This window comes from Talpa occidentalis, unplaced genomic scaffold (assembly GCF_014898055.3).
Source record: "Talpa occidentalis isolate TD23 unplaced genomic scaffold, MPIMG_talOcc4v2.1 talOcc4.15, whole genome shotgun sequence".
Taxonomy (NCBI): Eukaryota; Metazoa; Chordata; class Mammalia; order Eulipotyphla; family Talpidae; genus Talpa; species Talpa occidentalis.
The window spans coordinates 82126296-82144252 of record NW_023601543.1 but is presented as its reverse complement, the minus strand read 5'-3'; the positions used below and the strand labels follow the sequence as shown (position 1 = coordinate 82144252).

Here is a 17957-nt window from a genome sequence, read left to right as displayed (position 1 = left end):
TGGTAACCAACACTTGGGAGGTTTGTGCTGATTCAGTGGGAACTGAAGGAGTATCAGCTACCATGGCTCTGAATTCAGCTGACCAGATGTGGAGAGAAGGTCCCTTTTTTTCTAAAAATGAAAACTAAAATGGGCTTTGCAGGGAAGCTGGCATCTGTGCACTGGAATGGAGTAGAAGAATCTTGGGGCTGATCTCAGATACACTATTTAGTAGATCTGTGAACTTGAGCCAGCTAGGCCACCTCCCTGCACCTCAGTTTACCTAACTCTGTCAGCCATGGTGACAATGATAGCTCCCCCAAAGTTGTTGAGTAGAGGAAATGACATGATCTAGGTGGGGGGTCGGGGGACAGGGGAGACTCAAACGCGAAGTCCAAACACATACTAACATACGAGTTCCACTTCTTGCCTCTGATACATGGTGGGAGTATTGCAACGTAGACTTTTGGTTGGAAAAGAATTAGTTACCCGGAAAACTAAGCCCATGTAGCAGAGCTTAGAGGGCAGGAAAGCAAGCACTGTGCTTCAGGAGTTACAGTGGCCATTTGGGACCAAAATCAGAAAGTGGTGTTTTGTAATCTGAACTCATTTTGTGAGTTCTGTAACAATCCCCCATTAAAGCCCGTGAATGTGTAGTATCCTTTTCAATTGCCAGCGTTTCTAGCTAGCCTGAGCCCAGTTATCCTGAGGGAAGTCAAGCCACTGTCACTGCACGCCTGCTGTGGGCCAGAGCCTTTGCAAGGTGCTTTACATATCTTATCTCGCATCCTCCCGGGGACCCAGGAAAGTGAGTGCTATTGTCTCCATACACTTCCTGAGCCAGGGCTGTGAGGAGCAGAATTCTCCTGGGATCAAAGTAAGGCACCCTAAAGGTGAAAATCCAGAAGGAAAGAGTTGACACCCCATATAGAGCCAGCCCACCCCACCTAAAGATTCTTTTTGAAGTATTCTCTACTTATACTTTGTAGGTCTCACCGCTGTATTTGGTGTAGACACAGTATCACATGCAATATTGGTATTTCATTTCTTTGGATTAAACATTGCCCAAATCCCATGGCTTTTTAAAAAAATTGCCCCAATCCCATCTTCCTAGATAAGTCATCCCATAAACCATTCATTCCTCAGCTTGAAGACATGAAAGACGCAGCAGACCTCTCTGTCTCCCCGCTGCACACCTCAGCAGTGTATTTCAGTAGATCCGCCTGTTCTGCTCCCCCACTCTCTCTCTCTGGTGAATCCTCTCAACCCCTGCATCTCTGCCCTATACCCCAGTTCTTATAGGCATAAATAAATAAATCTTTAAAAAAAAAAGAAGAAGAGGGACCTCCCCGGTGGCACAGCGGTTGAGCACTGGGTTGTGAAGCTGCCCGCGGCCTCTGCGGCTCCGGTTCGATCCCCGGCTGCTCCCCGACCACTGGAGGAGGATCCCACATGGCGCGCAGACCTCTCCTGCCACCCGCTGCTCCCCTCAGCAGTGTACTTCGGTCCTTCTGCCTGTTCTGCTCCCCGCTCTGGCTCTGGTGAATTCTCTCACCCTCCCGCACTTCTGACTGTACCCAGTGCTTGTATAAATAAATAAATAAATCTTCAAAAAAAAAAAAAGAAGAAGAGATGAGAAAGGTTGGAGGAAAACTAGATAACAAAATGCCATGTGTGACTTTGGATTGGATCCTTGATCAGAAAATGAGGAATGACTATGAATGATGTTATTGGAACAATTAGAAAAAAATTGAATATGAAATCTATATTAAGTAATTAAATTGTATCAGTGGTAAATTCCCTGAATTTCATTATTGTCTTATGAAGGCACTGTCTTTGTTACCACAAATTATGCGCCGAAGTATTTATGGATGACATAATTTAGGTCACAATATCTGCAACTTTCAAACAGTTAAGCAAAATATAATAATGATAAAACATTTAAGTAATAGTATGTATTACAGAGAGAGAAAGAAGTAGAATAAATGTGGCAAGCAGTTAAAATTGGTGAATCTGGACACAGGGTGTACAGACATTCATTGTTCTAGCCTTGCAGCTTTTCCTGTATGTTTGAAATATTTCAAATTAAAATGCAGGGGGAGAAAGCGTATGTTATTAGAAACTAATATATAACATTCTATATACTATATATGTATTTAATATAACATAACATGTAATTAATATAATATAAAATCTATTCTTCTCCTAAGATTCAGTCCTAGCCTTCAACCTCCTCCTGCCACAAGAGAACATCAAGCACCACAACCCACTAACTTCTAAACTCCTAACACCCAGCTAATCTGCATATGCGTTTTCTATTAGTCTTGTTTTAGGTCGATGTCAGTTACTGTACTGTTCTCATGCTATACATGATTAGGCTTTTCTTTTTGGCTTTTACCTTCTGAGTGAAAGGCTAACATCCTTTAGGAACCATTTGCTCTGACACTGGTTGCTGGCAAGGTGAGATTTTCATTGTTCTGCACTAACAGCCCCTACTGAATGTATCTCTTCTCTCGGGCCAATGATCGCTCACGCCGTGTCTTCTTCCTGCCTACTCCCCAGAGATCAGGGGCAACCCGCACCTGCTGATCAAGTACCACAGTGGCTTCTTCGTGGACGGGAAGTTCCTGTGCTGCCAGCAGAGCTGCAAAGCGGCCCCGGGCTGTACCCTCTGGGAAGCATGTAATGTCACCCCCTGCTGGGCTGGCCCTGGGGTGGGTGGTGCCCCATCAGGCAAATCTGTTAGCTGCCAGAGCAGCTCACCAGTTCAGGCAAACAGGGTGTGCCAGATTGGTTGGCACCTGGAGAATCTAGCCTTGACGATGCGAGCTGGCAAATGAGGTCCTACTTCAGTGTCAACGGAATCACATGCATTAAAATAAGAACAATGTTAGCATCTTACAGTCTGTCAGTTCATGAGAAATACTTTTTAAATTGGAATCATGAATCCAGCCAGGAGCTATTTATTTCTCACTACAATTCTTCCTGGTTTAAGATAAAGTCTAAATAGGTAAAATGTGGTGACCTTATCACCGTGGCTCATAAACTGAAAACAGAAACTAAAAAAAAAAAAAAAAAACGTTATTTGAAAATTATGCTGAAGGCTAAGATTTAAGTAACACTTTAATCACCACATATACCAAAAGGAAGGCTAGCCAAGTTTTAAAAGGTATATGTAAAGGAGGTGGCCATTTTGTACATATAGGTTGATTTCATAGTAACATCAAGGGAGGTAGTGAAGGCTTTGCTTAATGTGCAATCATTGCTATCCAGAGTTATACCTGCAGGAAAACCTGCCTGATCCTTCATCTAGGGAGAGAGAAGAAAGCCCCCTGGGCAGCTTTGTAGGGATAATGGAGGGGAAATAAACGAGGTTGTTTACAGCTTGTGCCCTTTGGCACCCCTGCCATCGCCAGCATTGTCACATGAGGCTGCCTTAGATATCTTAAAGACTTATCACTGCTGAAGATCATAAAGTTGTCCATAAATGGAAAGGGAGACTTATCTTAGTAATGGTTTGATCAGCCTGGACCAAATATGCTTGGAGTCCACGACTTTAAAAAATTGAGTGAGATCAGCTACATGAAGACACTTCTTGAGCTCTAAAACCCACAGGGCACGAAACGTTATACAAATTCACTCCTTAGCAGCACTGACACCGCACAATCATAATCACCCCAAATTCACTCCTTAATAGCATTGACACCCCACAATCACCCTCATGGCGACAACTGGTCGTCTTCCAACAAAATCGATGACTACATATTCACTGTGTTTTCCTTCTCAGCTAACTACACAACGACAATTTCTTAATCACAGTGAGATGACACTCTAGACTTACGAATGACAGCGCTCCTGTGAAGGGAGCAGGCTCCTGTGTGAGCGCGCCATCCCTCCACTGCAGGGGCCTGAATGCCTCCTCACAGCATCACTCATTTCCCATTATTCTGTCTGTGTCTGCATCGTTACCCACAAGGCCAGATTCCAGCTCTGACCTGGCCCTACTCCTTGGGAAGGGGCAGGAGAGAAGTCAGGGAGAACCTTGCCTTGGGAATATTGTCCTGGGCACTGGATGGTACCTGCCTTGTTTTCTGGGTGCCACGGGCTCTTTGCCAGCCTCTGCGCAAGATCGCAGAACTCAGGAGTTACAGCTCATGAGGACCTATCTGGCCCATCTGCTCAAGTATCACCGGCTCCCTTGGCCTCCGGGACTGAGCTGCAGGCAACCCGGGGGCTCAGTCACCATGAGGCTTTGCTGTTCTACCTCCAAAATGCTCTGGACCATTCCTTTCCCAGGGCCCACGACCTATGAGTAAGTGGATCGCATACCCTAGTTTGTCTGGGGCAGTTTCATTCTGTGACTGGGGAGCACGCGTAGTTATTCAAGCCCCCTCAGCACTGTCAGAAATGTTGCCACCTTTGCCGTAAAGCACAGCCACTGTACTTCTCAGGCATGTCAAGGCTTCACGTGCACAGCTGGAACATCCCTCTTCATGGGCAGGTGGAAAGAAAAATCAACAAGGATCGTAAGACTCGAAAATAAAACATGCAATAGAAGTGTTTGCACGTTCATCAGTTATTTCTAAGTGTCTTGTATGAGCCAGTGAAAGAGGAATTGGATAAGGGTCGTAGGAACTACTTTGCAGATTACGTATATGACTCAAATACTGGGTGGAAATGAGGTAGAAATGAATATTTCATAGCCTTTAGAGGTGCTTAAAGTTTACCCACCCGTGGGAGGATGTTGAGAAGCAACACTGGAGGAGCAGGGTCTGGGTTGGGTGTTACACTGGAAGACAATAGACTCACCCCAGAGATCGTATTGAAATTCACTGAAGCTGGAGAGTTGCTCACATAAACGAGTCCCTGCTTGTGCTGCATAACACCGGGGCTTTGTCATCTGCTTTTCCTTTTCAGACACTAATCTGCACGTTGCCAGGAAGGACGGGGAGAACAGCCCTCTGCCCTTGCCGGAGCCGGGGGTGAGTTCGTAGCTATGGGCTTTTCATCCTGAGATTACACATGAGGGAGGAGTTGCCAGACCCAAGACGAGGCCTTACAAGCCGCGTTCCGTGCGCGCCGCCGAGGGGCAGAAGCGTGGGCTGTCACCGCCGGCTCGCACGGCCTCCCACGAGAAAGTCCCATGAGAACCATTTTACCTTTTTATGTTTTGACACTTAATAACGCGGTCCGTTTCTGAGCCGTGGGCACATAACTAGTCACCAACAAACGAGCTGCGGTCGCCAGCGGTGCATGAATCTGTGCATCGCTGTGACGTAGCCAAATCTCTTGTCCTCCAAAGCTGACGTTTCCTCGAGCTGTTCCTTTCTGCAAAGTGGATGAACCGTCTTCGAGCTCCACTCTGCCCGACTACAGAGAAGCGCAGACAGGCAGTGGCTCGCAGCGCCCCGCGCACACGCAGCACGGCCTGAGAGAGGTCTGCCCCGACGGCTGCCACCCAACGAAGCCGAGAAGGTAACCCCCGCTTCTGCTGTGGCTGCGCAGCACGACGGTCCATTCATCCCCCTGGCCAGGAGCTCAGCCCCCCACGCTGTCCACGTCAGCCGGGCTGAGACAGGGCCTGTCCTCTAAGATGACGTCCAGTGTTTGACCCAGAACCCTAGGGAGGCAGGTTCCCACCGGGACTGAGGAGTGTGCGCTTTCCATTTCCATGACCCTGTGTGCAGACCTCACAAAGACGGCAGCATTTCCATTCCCTGCTCTTTCTTCCCTCTCCCGGCAAATAGCTCCACATTGCACAACACCCAACCCCTCCAACAGGCCCTCTGTGAAGGTGTTTACAGGGGATTTACTTCTGTCATGTGCTTGCGCGTGACTGGGCGGATGACAAGGGACCTCTCAAGCCAGGCCGTGCCGCCTCCTCAGGACACACTCGTCTCTCCTGACACGATTTGTCTTCCCATCTGTTAAAGCCCAAACACGCTACCCAAAGCCAGGCTGGAAATGACCTAAATTCTGTCTCCCTCTGGTGTCTGATACCAAGCCGGCCCCACACTTGATACCACGAATACAGGGTTGAAACACAAGATAATCACAAAGAAAGTTTGGGTGAGGCTTTGGGTGACTGCTCTGCCTCACCCTTCCCCCCACCATGCCATCCACTGCCTGCCATCTGCTCACCCAGCTGTCGGCGTCCTTCGGGGCATCATCGCCGGCCTTTCCCCGTGGTGCATGCACCCTGCATGTCTCTTCTTTGTTTTTCTCCCGTATCCTCTCATTTTATTCTTTCCATCCTCATCATTTTTACCTAAAGCAGATGCCCCACGCTGCCAACCACACAGCCACAGGGCCACAAGGAAACGGAAAACATGGACGTGTTCTCTTGCCATTGTTTTCGGTGTGAGGACACCACTTTCCTAGCCGAGCTCATGACTCCTGCTGCCTGCCTGCGGTGGGGGAAGGGGAAAAGCAGGACTTGCATTTACTTGCTGCAGCCCAGACGTCCTGTGGAGACAAGCAATAAGCCCAGATCCTGGAACAGCCATTAACCTAGGCTTGAGCTCAATCTGCTTTTTCCTTTTTATTTATTTTTAAGTTGTGAATATTTTTATTTATTTATTTATCCAAGCACTGGGTACAGTCAGAAGCGCACGAGGGTGAGAGAATTCACCAGAGCCAGAACGGGGAGCAGAACAGGCACATGATAAAGTACACTGCTGAGGGGAGCAGCGGGCGGCAGGAGAGGTCTGCGCGCCATGTGGGACCCTCACCAGTGGCCAGGGATCGAACCGGCGCTGCAGAGGCTGCGGGCAGCTTCGCAGCTCAGCGCTCAACTGCTGCGCCACCAGGGGGAGACCCAGTTGTAAATATTTTTTATCCAAATAATTTGCCCTTAAGAAAATCAGTAGTTGACATATTTTAGGCTTTTTGAAAACCATTTTTTGTTTTACATTTATTCAACTTTGGTGTGTTTTAATGTTTTCCTACACCAGAAATTACTGAGAAATTGGACTTTTGGTTCACAGAGGAACCCTGGCTCACCTGTCCTGGCCCCCATCCCGGCTGGGTGCGTTATTGCTCCATCAGTTGCCCCCATGCACCAAGGAATGCTTAGATCTGGGCTGTGTGACTTTTGAAGAATGAGGCGGCCTCTTTATTCAAACCTCTGCATGTATTTGGCTATGCATTTATTTATTTATTTATTTATTTACTCTTTTGACTATAGAAAGCCATTTTCTCACAAGAGCTCAGTTTTTGAGTGACTCTTCGCTTTGCTGATGGCATCCCAAGTGCAAAAGGGAACGCCAACAGTCTGCGTGTTTCTGAGGATGATGAGAGCACGCGGGGTTTGAGCTTGCACTTGGATTACTTCCCGATGGTTTTTGTATTCATGTTGTTTCCTCTCTTCTTAAGGGGATTCCATGAATCAAATTCATCAGAAGAAGAAGGAAACCTGGATTACTACGAGTGAGTGTTGAAAGTCTTCTGCGTTCCTCTGAAACTACACATGGGTATTTCTGTTCTGCTTCTCCCCAAAGGCTCGCATTTTCTCAGGAGGCCACATCTTCCCAGGTCTTTCTCCTTCTTCTTGATCACCTCTTCCTTCTATTTCCCTTAAGCAGATGTCCTGGATCATATTCTCCTAATAATCTTTTGTTTATTATATAAGTAGTATTAGCATAAAATATTAACTTGTAATATAACTATCAATATCTCAAGTGCTAATTATTACAGATCTATAAAGGTAGAGCCATAGGACACTTTCAATCTTAGCAATTTCAGCCCTCACTGAAATTTACACGTTGGGATATCCAGGGTCAAAGAAGCTAAGTGACTTGTCCAAAGCCATACAATTACTGCATAGGAAGTTATGTCCAGGACCCAAACCTCCAAGCTGCCTGGTCGCAGGTCTTTTTCACTTCATTGAAGTGACCTCCAGCTGATCTAGAGGCTAAACAGAGAACCTCTTCTGATCCACTGCCACCAAATCCAGAGACCTCTCGTGCCTTGATTTTCTCCTCTGATGCCCCCGTTCCCAGTCATGAACCTGTTCCTCCTCACGTGCTACCTTCTAGCCAGAAGGGTCTTTCAAGACCCCAAATCCATATCCCATCCTGTTGCAGAAATAAATTCCAGCCTTTTACCCAGGCAGGGGAAGAACCAGCGGTACTTCAGGAATGGTGAGGTCAGGAAAGTTTTATTACTCATGCATGAGGTCTCAGACCTGGGTAGTCCCATAAGGTCTGAGCACTGGTCTAGAGACAAAGGGTTTCTTTTATACACACCCACTTTACATTGGATGAAGGTGGTTAGTTAGCATACATTCTTGACACAGGAAAAGGGGCAGGATACAGATCTTCCAGGAGGGCCTCGGGGATCAATCAGCCTAGCAGGCTGCCAGACTTTGTTTAGATATGCTTATTAAGGAAGCAAACCTATTATTTACTTTACATTTCCAGGTCTATGACTCTTTAACAGGGAAAGATTTCTTTTTCTTAGCAGTTCCCTTTCAATCCCACCTCACACCGTGTTCATTTCCTTGGCATTATGTTTTGGCCAAACCCAAAGACCACAGACACTGTTGATCTCAGATGCGAAAGAGCTGTGCTGACCTTCACCTGCAGAGTAAGATGTGATGTTCTCGGCAAACTTAGTAACAAGGGCAGTATTTAAAGGTTATACCTGGATCTTACATATTCTCCTTTTCTCAGTCTCTTGTCTCAGTATAACATTAGATGTTCATCTATTGCTCTCCTGCAAATAATTAAAAAAAAAAAAAAGCAACTGCTTGGAAAATAGACGCTATGACATGTGCTTGTCTAGGATTGTTAAAACGATAGGGTTGAAAACGTCCTTGTCCACTCTGACTTTTCGCTGGCGTAGCCTTTCTTCGTTTAATCTCTGGCTCTCATCCACCTCAAGGAAGCCGCAAGTCCTAAATGCCAGTCCACCTGAAAACACAGATGTGCTGGCTCAAAACTAGAATTGGGTGGTGGAGACTCAGAAATCTGTATTTTCTTCTGTTTTTAAACTGAAGTAGTGTTGGTTTATTATGTTATGTGGGCTTCAGGCTTCCAGTCTTTTAAATCACCATCCGTCTATGCGAGATGACATTGTTATAGGACAGGGAGAGGGGCAGCCATGGGGCTGACTAACCACGGATGGCTCTGTCCTAAATCTCGTTGGACGCCAAATCTGTTATAGGACAGGGAGAGGGGCAGCCCAAACCCCGCAAACCTGCCTATTCTAAATGGGTTCTGCCATCCGCCGCATCAACACAAAACACATGAGACTAACGGGAAGGATCTTTAATAAAACTAGGAAACAATACAGGTAAGGCAAAAAGTCTAGTTTCTAAATGAAGCACCCAAAGTTACCCGTCCCCTCGTGGGTAAAAGTCCATCCATATGGGATCAGCCCAGAACAAGGCCCCAAAGCCTGCTACAAGTCTAAAGCATCTTCCAGTGGGGACCCACAGAAAAGGGTCACAAACAACCAGACAAGCCCGGAAGGAAAAGAGCAAAATCAACATTAAGATAAAAGCTGCCATTGTCACCTCCCCACGGGTCTCACCCACATCTGTGTCACCCCGTCCACGACCAAAAGACAAGCGCAGTTTCTTCACGTGTCTCTAGGCTCCAGGCGCCTCCTCCAGGTCTCCTGGCTCCATCCTGCTTCCTTCCTTAGTCTCTTCTGCTGCTTCTCCTCTTCCTGCTCAGCTCCACCCTCTCTTGGGTGGGGCAGGGAACCTCCCCCTTTCCTGGGAACCACCCTGTTACAACATTACGATCTTGTAAAGTTCCTCAGGTGACTCACGAGAGCCAGAAACCCCGATGGAGGCCAATGTCTCCTTTTCCAGCCCAGAATGGTGAATGGCAAATGATGCAATTCAAAGTTATTCGTTCTCAAATGTGGAATTCTTTCCTATTGCAGCTGGTTTGCGGGCAACATCTCCAGGGCACAATCTGAACAGTTACTGAGACAAAAGGTAAACAGTCCAGTCTTGAAAACTGCCTCTAAGAATCTCTTTCTATTGTTATTCCCAGAGGACAACGCGCTTCTCACAGAAACCTCATTGCTGATCAGATAGTCAGGTCATCGTAGTGCTGGCTGTCCGGTCTCGGGGCTCCTGGTCTGTCACACCAGTCACTTCCTTGCTTTCCATTATCTATTGCTGTGCAATAAGCCACCCCCAAATTCAGTGCTTTGAAACAACAAAGGTTATGACTTCTCACCATTCCGTCAACCAGCTGGGCCCGTCGCCTTCTGCAGGCTTCGCTTAGGCCGCTTGTGTGGCTGCTTTTACCTGGCGGATGGACGGGAGCTTGGGTTCAGCTGAGGCAGACAGTGGGGGTGCCATAGTTCCCCCCCGCCCGTGGCTCCCTTAGGCTTCCTCACAGCATGCTGATCTCAAGGCAGTGGTTAAAGCCCCGCGGCTCCATAAAAACATTTACTGAGTCTCTGTGTCTGCCCTGTTTACTAATGTCCTGTTGGCCAAAGCAAGTCCCACGGGCAGCCCAGAGTCCACGTGGGAGGGAACTATACAGGGCAACACAGAGATGAGTTATTGGGGTCATCGGGGTGACAGTCTCCTCAGCTCTGTCACTGCTCATTAGCACCTAAACCAGAGGACAGCAGATGTAATGAGAATAAATCTCCCTGGTTGTGTTGCTAATTGGCATGGAATTACCAATAGCAAACTCTTGACCTAGAAAAAACGACATTTTCATATAGTTCAACCTAATAAAAACACCAATTATTTCTTTGAGGGATACTAGTGAGAATGTGGTGACCTGACGACCTCACTCAGTATTTTGTCGCATTCCTAGTTTATGACCTGCTCTTTCTGGATCTGCTTAAAATTAGCACAAGTCGTTGAGACAGACAAGTGAGGCACAGAACTTTAACAACTTGTTCTCTGTCTTTGGTTTTCAAAAACTTTCCAAGAGCATGCGATGGAATCTGCGGTTTTAATTCTTATTTCTGGAAGATGGGCACCGTCGGCTGCCATCAATACAGCACGGAGCAAATTATCAGAGGCAGTGCAAAACTAACCCGAGAGGCAGAGTCGAAGCTCGCAGGGTAAACCTCTGCAGAGCCCGCGTGAGGAAGGGAGAGCTGGGCCTCTTCTGTTTCCCACCCGCCAGGAAAGGCAGTTTTCAAGAATGATGATGTTTTCAGTGCCTCCCCCATGTCTTTTCTTTTCAGGGAAAAGAAGGAGCGTTCATGGTTAGAAATTCCAGCCAGGTGGGGATGTACACAGTGTCCTTATTCAGTAAGGCTGTGAAGTAAGTACGAACTGCGATTCTTTCTTTTATCTTGCCTTCCTGCTCCTTTCAACGGTCTGCACTGTGAGTCCCATTTTGGGATAAGACACCATCTTTCAACTCTGGAATTTGTGTTGAAGTATTTCCGGTGAACGTGACCATTTTAGCTGCCCTTCCCCCTGCTTCCACAAGGCAGCAGCAGCGCCCCGGTGCACAGCACGCCTCGGCAAAGGGTTGCCCCAATTCCCTCCCAAGCCTAGAAAGAGAAATTGCAAGGGCACCTCACCTCTGGCCTCCTGACCCTGGCCCCCTGCTGAGCTCAGACACCTACCCCGAGTCTGGTTCTCACTGAGTCTCTGCAGTGCAGGCCTAGTTAGCAGGAGGTGAATCCGTGTAGCACTGTGCCTGGGTAGTTTCTAGAGAACTCTTTTCTTTGTGTGCCTAAGAGCTCTGGTTTGAAGTTGCACTTCTGGGTTCGGGTTCCGAGCCTGCCCGGCCTTTCAGAGCTTTATGACACAGAGCGAGTTTCTCAGCCTCTGTGCCTTAACCTTGTTCTCTGAAAGGGGCACATTACTAAATTCTCCGGACGAGGTGAGTTAATTCATGTATTGGTCGGATCAGTGCCTGGCCTGTGGTCAGCACTTAGTAACTAGGAGCAGTTGCTGTTATTGTGATTGGTGTTGGGAGAAAGCCATCCTACCTGGTCTGCTGCTCCCACCCCCACACTTACGCACACAAGACCCCACAGTGACCTCCTGCCATTCAGCAGCACCAATGTCAGGATCCCCCACCAGAGTTTTACAAGCCACTTTCCCACAGCTGGTTTGCCCTTTTGTTCCTTCTAATTACCCTGCAAAGCAAACAGGGAAGTTGTTTTTATTCATACCAAGCTAATAAACGACCAGTTTGAAGCTGGGCCTTCACCAGCCAAGTTCATCTTCCCTCAGCCACATCCCTGTGTCGACACTGAATCCCCCCACTGCTTGGGGATCAGACTCTGGCCCAGTCTTGATTAGGACTATTTCTAAAAATAATGGTCCTATGTGTGTGACCCTCTCTTAATGGTTAGGTTGAGTGGCCCTCTGCTGGGGGCCTTCTGCATTGCCCTGCGCGGTGCTATTTAAGGGAGTAAAAAAGTTATTTTATTTTGAGAATTTTTCTTACAATGCACTCACCTCCATTTTGCAATAATAGGATCTCCCCTAGGCAGTCACACGGCATGTTCCGGTGTTAGAAGCCACACCCCAACACATCTCCCGTACTAGGCACACACTGAATAAGAGCAGAGGGAGTCTGGGTGTGCTGGCTGACAAAAGCTCTGTGACCTTCTGGCCCTGAGCTCCAGCCAAACCTGATAATCTGAGGCCTTCTGATCAAGCTGCTTGACACTGGATTCAGTTTTGCAATGGACTAGGTAGACAAATCAACAAATACATGAAGATGGAAATGAAAATAATTCCAGTCAATGACTACGGAAGCGCTTTTTTATGGAACTCCCCCAATGGGCTGGAGGGGATTTCATGTCAAGACTAAGAGCCAATTAGCCATTTGTAACAAAGAGAAGTGCGCTCACTCCTTTTTATAATTGCAGTTTTAACTAGGCTGAAATTACAACAACTTATTACAGCTACTTATGTACCAAGCTTACTGCAAATTTATCCAGCTATTTGTGTGTCTAGGTACATGTATATGTATAGGAAATCTCATCCGATTTTCATCACAGCTGGGTAGCTCGCTAGCAAGCAGTAGAACTGAACTCAACTCAGTCCTTGACCATCATGCCCATGGTCTAAACTCTAAGGCAGGCTTATCATTCCTCATTAGGCTAAATCGATGGGCATTAATTCACCACTCCTTCTAAAAGTTGAGCAAAAGCAGAAAAACAGATTCTATGTGGAAAAGGTACAAGTTCACATAAGGAGTTGAAGCACAGCCTTATCCCCCTCCTATTCATCCCGGGGGGCGAGAACACCCACAGGCTAATCAGCACTGCTGCCCACTTTTCTCTGTCTCTGATTATCCTAAAAGAGAATTCATGTTCCGAATAATGACCCTGAAGAAGTGCAGGGCTCTCAGTAATCAGAGGAAGATGCCAGCGTTTCTAGTTGCTGAGGGAGGAGCAGGCCTAGTGCTGGGAGCGCGCTGCATGTGAGCTGTGTGTGTGCACGGAGGACGCGCCGAGCTCAGAGAGACGCCCTCCTCCGTCATGTCCATAGTCACGGACACCCCAGAACAACACCGGATGTCAAGACTGAGAAACTCTCTGTGACTTAACCTCTCCAAAATTCGTCAATGCTCCTAAAATAATAAGTTCACTATTATTTAATCAAGCCTCAATTGTTTCAAACATTGTGACATTCTTTCTTCCTGACCAGCGACAAAAAAGGAACTGTCAAGCATTACCACGTGCACACAAACCCCGAGAACAAGCTGTACCTGGCAGAAAACTACTGTTTTGATTCCATCCCCAGGCTGATTCACTATCATCAACACAATTCAGCAGGTAATTTCAGCTTCCCTTTTATGGGTCCTTGTTGATAAATACCAATCTTCTTGGATACTCCGGGGCCTCCTAAAGTCTTAATTACACAGGCAACCATGAAAGGGGGAAAATGCTCTCCAGGCCTATGCTGGCTGTGCTTTTCCACCCACATTTCCTGGAACCTAACATTAAACACTCCATAACAGCAGGCAGAATGCAGTCGAGTCACTCAGAAGTAGAGATTCTCTTTATAAAAGCATTTGTGGGTTTTTTTTAATGTCTATAAAAGTAAGTTGATTGGAAAATTTAAACATTATAGAAATGTACGTCATTGGAGGGATAACCTCCAGGGACAAGTTGGTATCTTTTTTTTCTATGCTGTACTAATACTCATTACTCATTATATATACACCATATATGTGTCTAGTTTATTTTTATAGAGGTGAGGTCATTCTACATATAATACTCTTGGGCTTGCTGTCTTTACCCAGCATGTCTCAGAGGCCTTCGCATGCAAATACAAGCTCACTGTGGTCTATTTACCAGCGCCGTAGCATTCTGCTGCGCGGTTACCCACATGTGTTCCCGAGCCCTCCATTGGTGAGCAGCTGGATCGCGCCCAGGATTTTCCCCTCCTCACCCCTGTTCCCGTGTACAGTCCTGCACACGTAGCTCTGTGTGCACCCATCTCAGTGTCTCTGTAGCGAAAGTCCCTACAAGTGGAATTTGAGACAAAGGTAAAGAACTTTTAAAATTTAGACAGTGTCAAGTGCTTTTCAGAAATTTATAGTCCCGGGCCTCCCTGGTGGCGCAAGGGGTTAAGCACTGCACTATGAGGGAGTCCACAGCCTCTGCAGCACGAGTTCTATCCCCGGCCGGCCAGGGAGAAACCCACATGGCGCGGCAGACCTCTCCTGTCTTGCCCGCTGCCCCCCTCAGCAGTGTGTTTCAGTAGATCTGCCTGTTCTGCTCCCCACTCTGTCTCTGGTGAATCTTTTCACCCCCCCCCCCCGCATCTCTGGCCTGCACCTCAGCTCTTGTATGCATAAATGGATGAATCTTTGGAGAAAAAGAGAAAAAAGAAAAAGAAATCTTTACTCCTGCCAACAGCCATTTCCCTCATCCTCACCAACACTGAGTGACATTAATCTTTTTAAATTTTGCCTAATGGACTGGTGAGCACGTGTGCAGTAATTCTCTCTGACGGAGAATTCAGTAACCTTGGTGTGGTCATCATTTCACAGTATATACGTGGATCAGATCATCACGTTGTTCACCTTAAAGTTACATATGTCACATGTAACTGCTCGATAAAGTTAGGGAAAAATAATAAAAATGAGCCCCCTCTGAACGTCTTTTCTAGATCACTGCTACGGGCAGTGACTGGGTGCATTTCCAACAGTGAAAATTGTGGGCTCAGTATCAAATGGATGCAGCTCTCTGACCCTATCCCATACACATTGGCCTTAGACCTGCCTTTCATTTTCCTTCTTTTTTTTAAAGATTTATTTATTTATACATGAACTGGGGTACAGGCCAGAAGCGCGGGAGGGTGAGAGGATTCACCAGAGCCAGAGCGGGGAGCAGAACAGGCAGATGGACCAAAGACACTGCTGAGGGGAGCAGCGGGTGAGATAGGAGAGGTCTAGCTGCGCCATGTGGGTAGCTCCCTGGCCGGTCGGGGATCGAACTCATGCTGCAGTGGCTGCGGACAGCTTCATAGGCTGCGTCTTAACCCCTTGCGCCACCAGGGAGGCCCAATTTTGTAATAGTTTTAATTTTTTAAAAATTCAAGTGATTTAGTGTTTATTTTGTACTCAATGTACTGTTTGGATTTTTTGTCAAATAGACACGCTGTGTGTGTACCCATTTAAATATAGGCCATTAATGAGATAGCAAAATAAAGGTGAGGAAAAAAATTTATATGAAAAGATTCTCTTGAGTAACTTCAATAAGACGTTAATTAAATCACATAAAGTGTTTTACTTTTTTGATGTTTGGCTTTACTCTTAATTTTAATTTGTATTGGGTTAATTAGTCAAGTCAATCCATACAACTGCAGGATGGAGGGGATCAGAATGGGTTGTCCCTCTGTATGCAACATCCTGAACTCTGCTTTTTCAGCTACTCTGGAGAGAGCAAAGCAGGGGTGGGAGCCACTGTGATGTCATAAATGTGCTGTGTTAAGATGTGACCATATGACCCTGATCCCATTGCAGGCATGATCACCCGACTGCGCCATCCTGTGTCCACCAAGGCCAACAAGGTTCCCACCTCCGTGTCCTTGGGAAGCGGTACGCACATGCTCTTGAGTTCTTCAACTCTGTTTCCCACCATTTTTGGTTTACAAACATCGGGTTGATTTACTAATCAAAACAGGAGAAACACAGGAAGGAGGTCTCCTGTTCCACCGGAAGGCCTTCTGCTCTTATTAGTTGCTCATGTTCTTAAAAATGAAATCGAACGTTTTCCTGTACCCCCAACCTAACGCTGCGGTCTGTGCAGCATTGCCAAAGTATTGCCAAGTTTTTCCTCTTCTTCGACCTAATCCACGCCTCTAGAACCGCATGGCCTGTCTTTTCCTGTGATCCTGTGCTACTCGGTGGGGGGGGCGGGGGGCATCTTCAACCTTGTGTGTTTAGGAAAATGACATCCCTCCAGATCACAGTTTAATTTGCTTTACAGTAAAATGTAATGATGTTTTACCAAGCTAAGGGCATCCAGCCCATTTTGACAGCAAGTCTTTGCAGACTGCCTCTGGTTGGCAAAGCCCCTGAGCGCGCTCGGCAATAACCGCAGCTACTTCGGGAACAATATTGTCTTGGGTGATACTATTGTGTGCTCTAGTAGGTGAGGAGAGCTCAGGACTCAGGGTTTTTGTAAGTGATCAACTTAAATAAAAATTCTTGTTCTTCATGTCATCAGTGTGAAAGCCTCATTGGAGAGGAGCCCCTTGGTGAGTGGACAGCCCCAAAGCCTCCGACCGTCGTGGTAAAGAGTGTCCATCTTGCCTTGTTAGGAATCTGGGAACTGAAAAGGGAAGAGATCGCCCTGTTGAAGGAGCTGGGGAGTGGCCAGTTTGGAGTGGTCCATCTGGGCAAGTGGAAGGAGCAGTATGACGTCGCTGTCAAGATGATCAAAGAGGGCTCCATGTCTGAAGATGAATTCTTCCAGGAGGCCCAGACCATGATGTAAGTCTCCCCTGAGCCACGCAGCTCAGCCCTCACCGTGGGCGGACCTTCGTGCTCCCGGGCCTGTCTGTAACAGCCAAGGCCTGGCACAAGAGTCCACCTACCATAGAGCTACATATTTAGAAGTTACAAGCCTTGTGCACACACTGGTAAGTAAAACTGGTTCGTCTTTAACAACCCGAAAGGTCATACTGGAATCTAGAATTCTCAGGGCTCTTTAGAGAAACCAGCATCGAGCTCATGACCTGCTCCCCCAGCCCCCTACGAAACCCCTGCCTACCCCTTTCTCCTCCCATATCCAGCTCCTGCACTTAGTACTTGTGCGCCGCCCCCCCTCCAGCTCCCTCCGTGTCTCCCACAAACAACTATCTGCTCGGCTAGGGATCTCAGCTAGGGCAGGCTCGCCAGCAGCATGGTTCTGTGTCACAGGGACAGACCCAGGAAGGGTCTGCTTGGGTCCTAAGCTGGAAGAGGCCTCAGGACTAGGTGGACAGGGCATTCCAGAGTCCTAGCACCCCTAGGCGGGTCAAGAAAGGGACAGATGTGTTCTGAGTGGGCAAATCTCCTTGGCCTGTGGCCTGCTGACCCTGCGGGAAGGGCATGGTGGGCTAAGCGGCCCTGACAAGAGCACGTCCAAGGCAGGACCCTCTGGCGGCCCAGCCAGGCCATGCTGAAAACGAGCACACAGCGTGCACGACTTCCTTCCTCTCCCTGGAACCTTCGATTCGGTCAGCTAAATAATCCCTTTCAACCCCACTTCTTTCCCTCCCCTGATAAATGAAGACTCCCTTTTTCCCTGACAGGCCTCAGCTCCACAGTCCTCAGTTTTTGACAATACATATGCATGCTCTTCCCTCCCTCCCCGCGCCTCAAGTACAAAGAATTATTTTAATAATTCGGCCTCTGTCACCTCGTTGAGTCAAACTTTGAAGAGTGACCAACCACCCATGTTGGCCTGGGACTTTCCTAACATAGCAACTGTTTTCATTTTACCTATGCTCGTCACAGTCTGAGAGTACGTGGGTTTTTTTTTTTTTTTTTTTCCAGAATGACATACTAGACGTGAAAGTTACATGC

The 17957-nt window shown here is 47.3% G+C and overlaps 1 protein-coding gene across 1 annotated transcript in view; it reads left to right on the top strand.

Moving 5' to 3' along the window:
- The window catches only part of BMX (BMX non-receptor tyrosine kinase), a 41548-nt gene that overhangs the window by 12919 nt on the left and 10672 nt on the right, over positions 1–17957 (top strand). The window contains exons 5-13 of the mRNA XM_037512677.1: positions 2542–2661; positions 4897–4961; positions 5282–5454; positions 7354–7407; positions 9874–9928; positions 11149–11228; positions 13583–13710; positions 15909–15983; positions 16709–16880. Coding sequence (XP_037368574.1) covers positions 2542–2661; positions 4897–4961; positions 5282–5454; positions 7354–7407; positions 9874–9928; positions 11149–11228; positions 13583–13710; positions 15909–15983; positions 16709–16880 — 922 coding nt within the window. The remainder of the gene's footprint in view (positions 1–2541; positions 2662–4896; positions 4962–5281; positions 5455–7353; positions 7408–9873; positions 9929–11148; positions 11229–13582; positions 13711–15908; positions 15984–16708; positions 16881–17957) is intronic.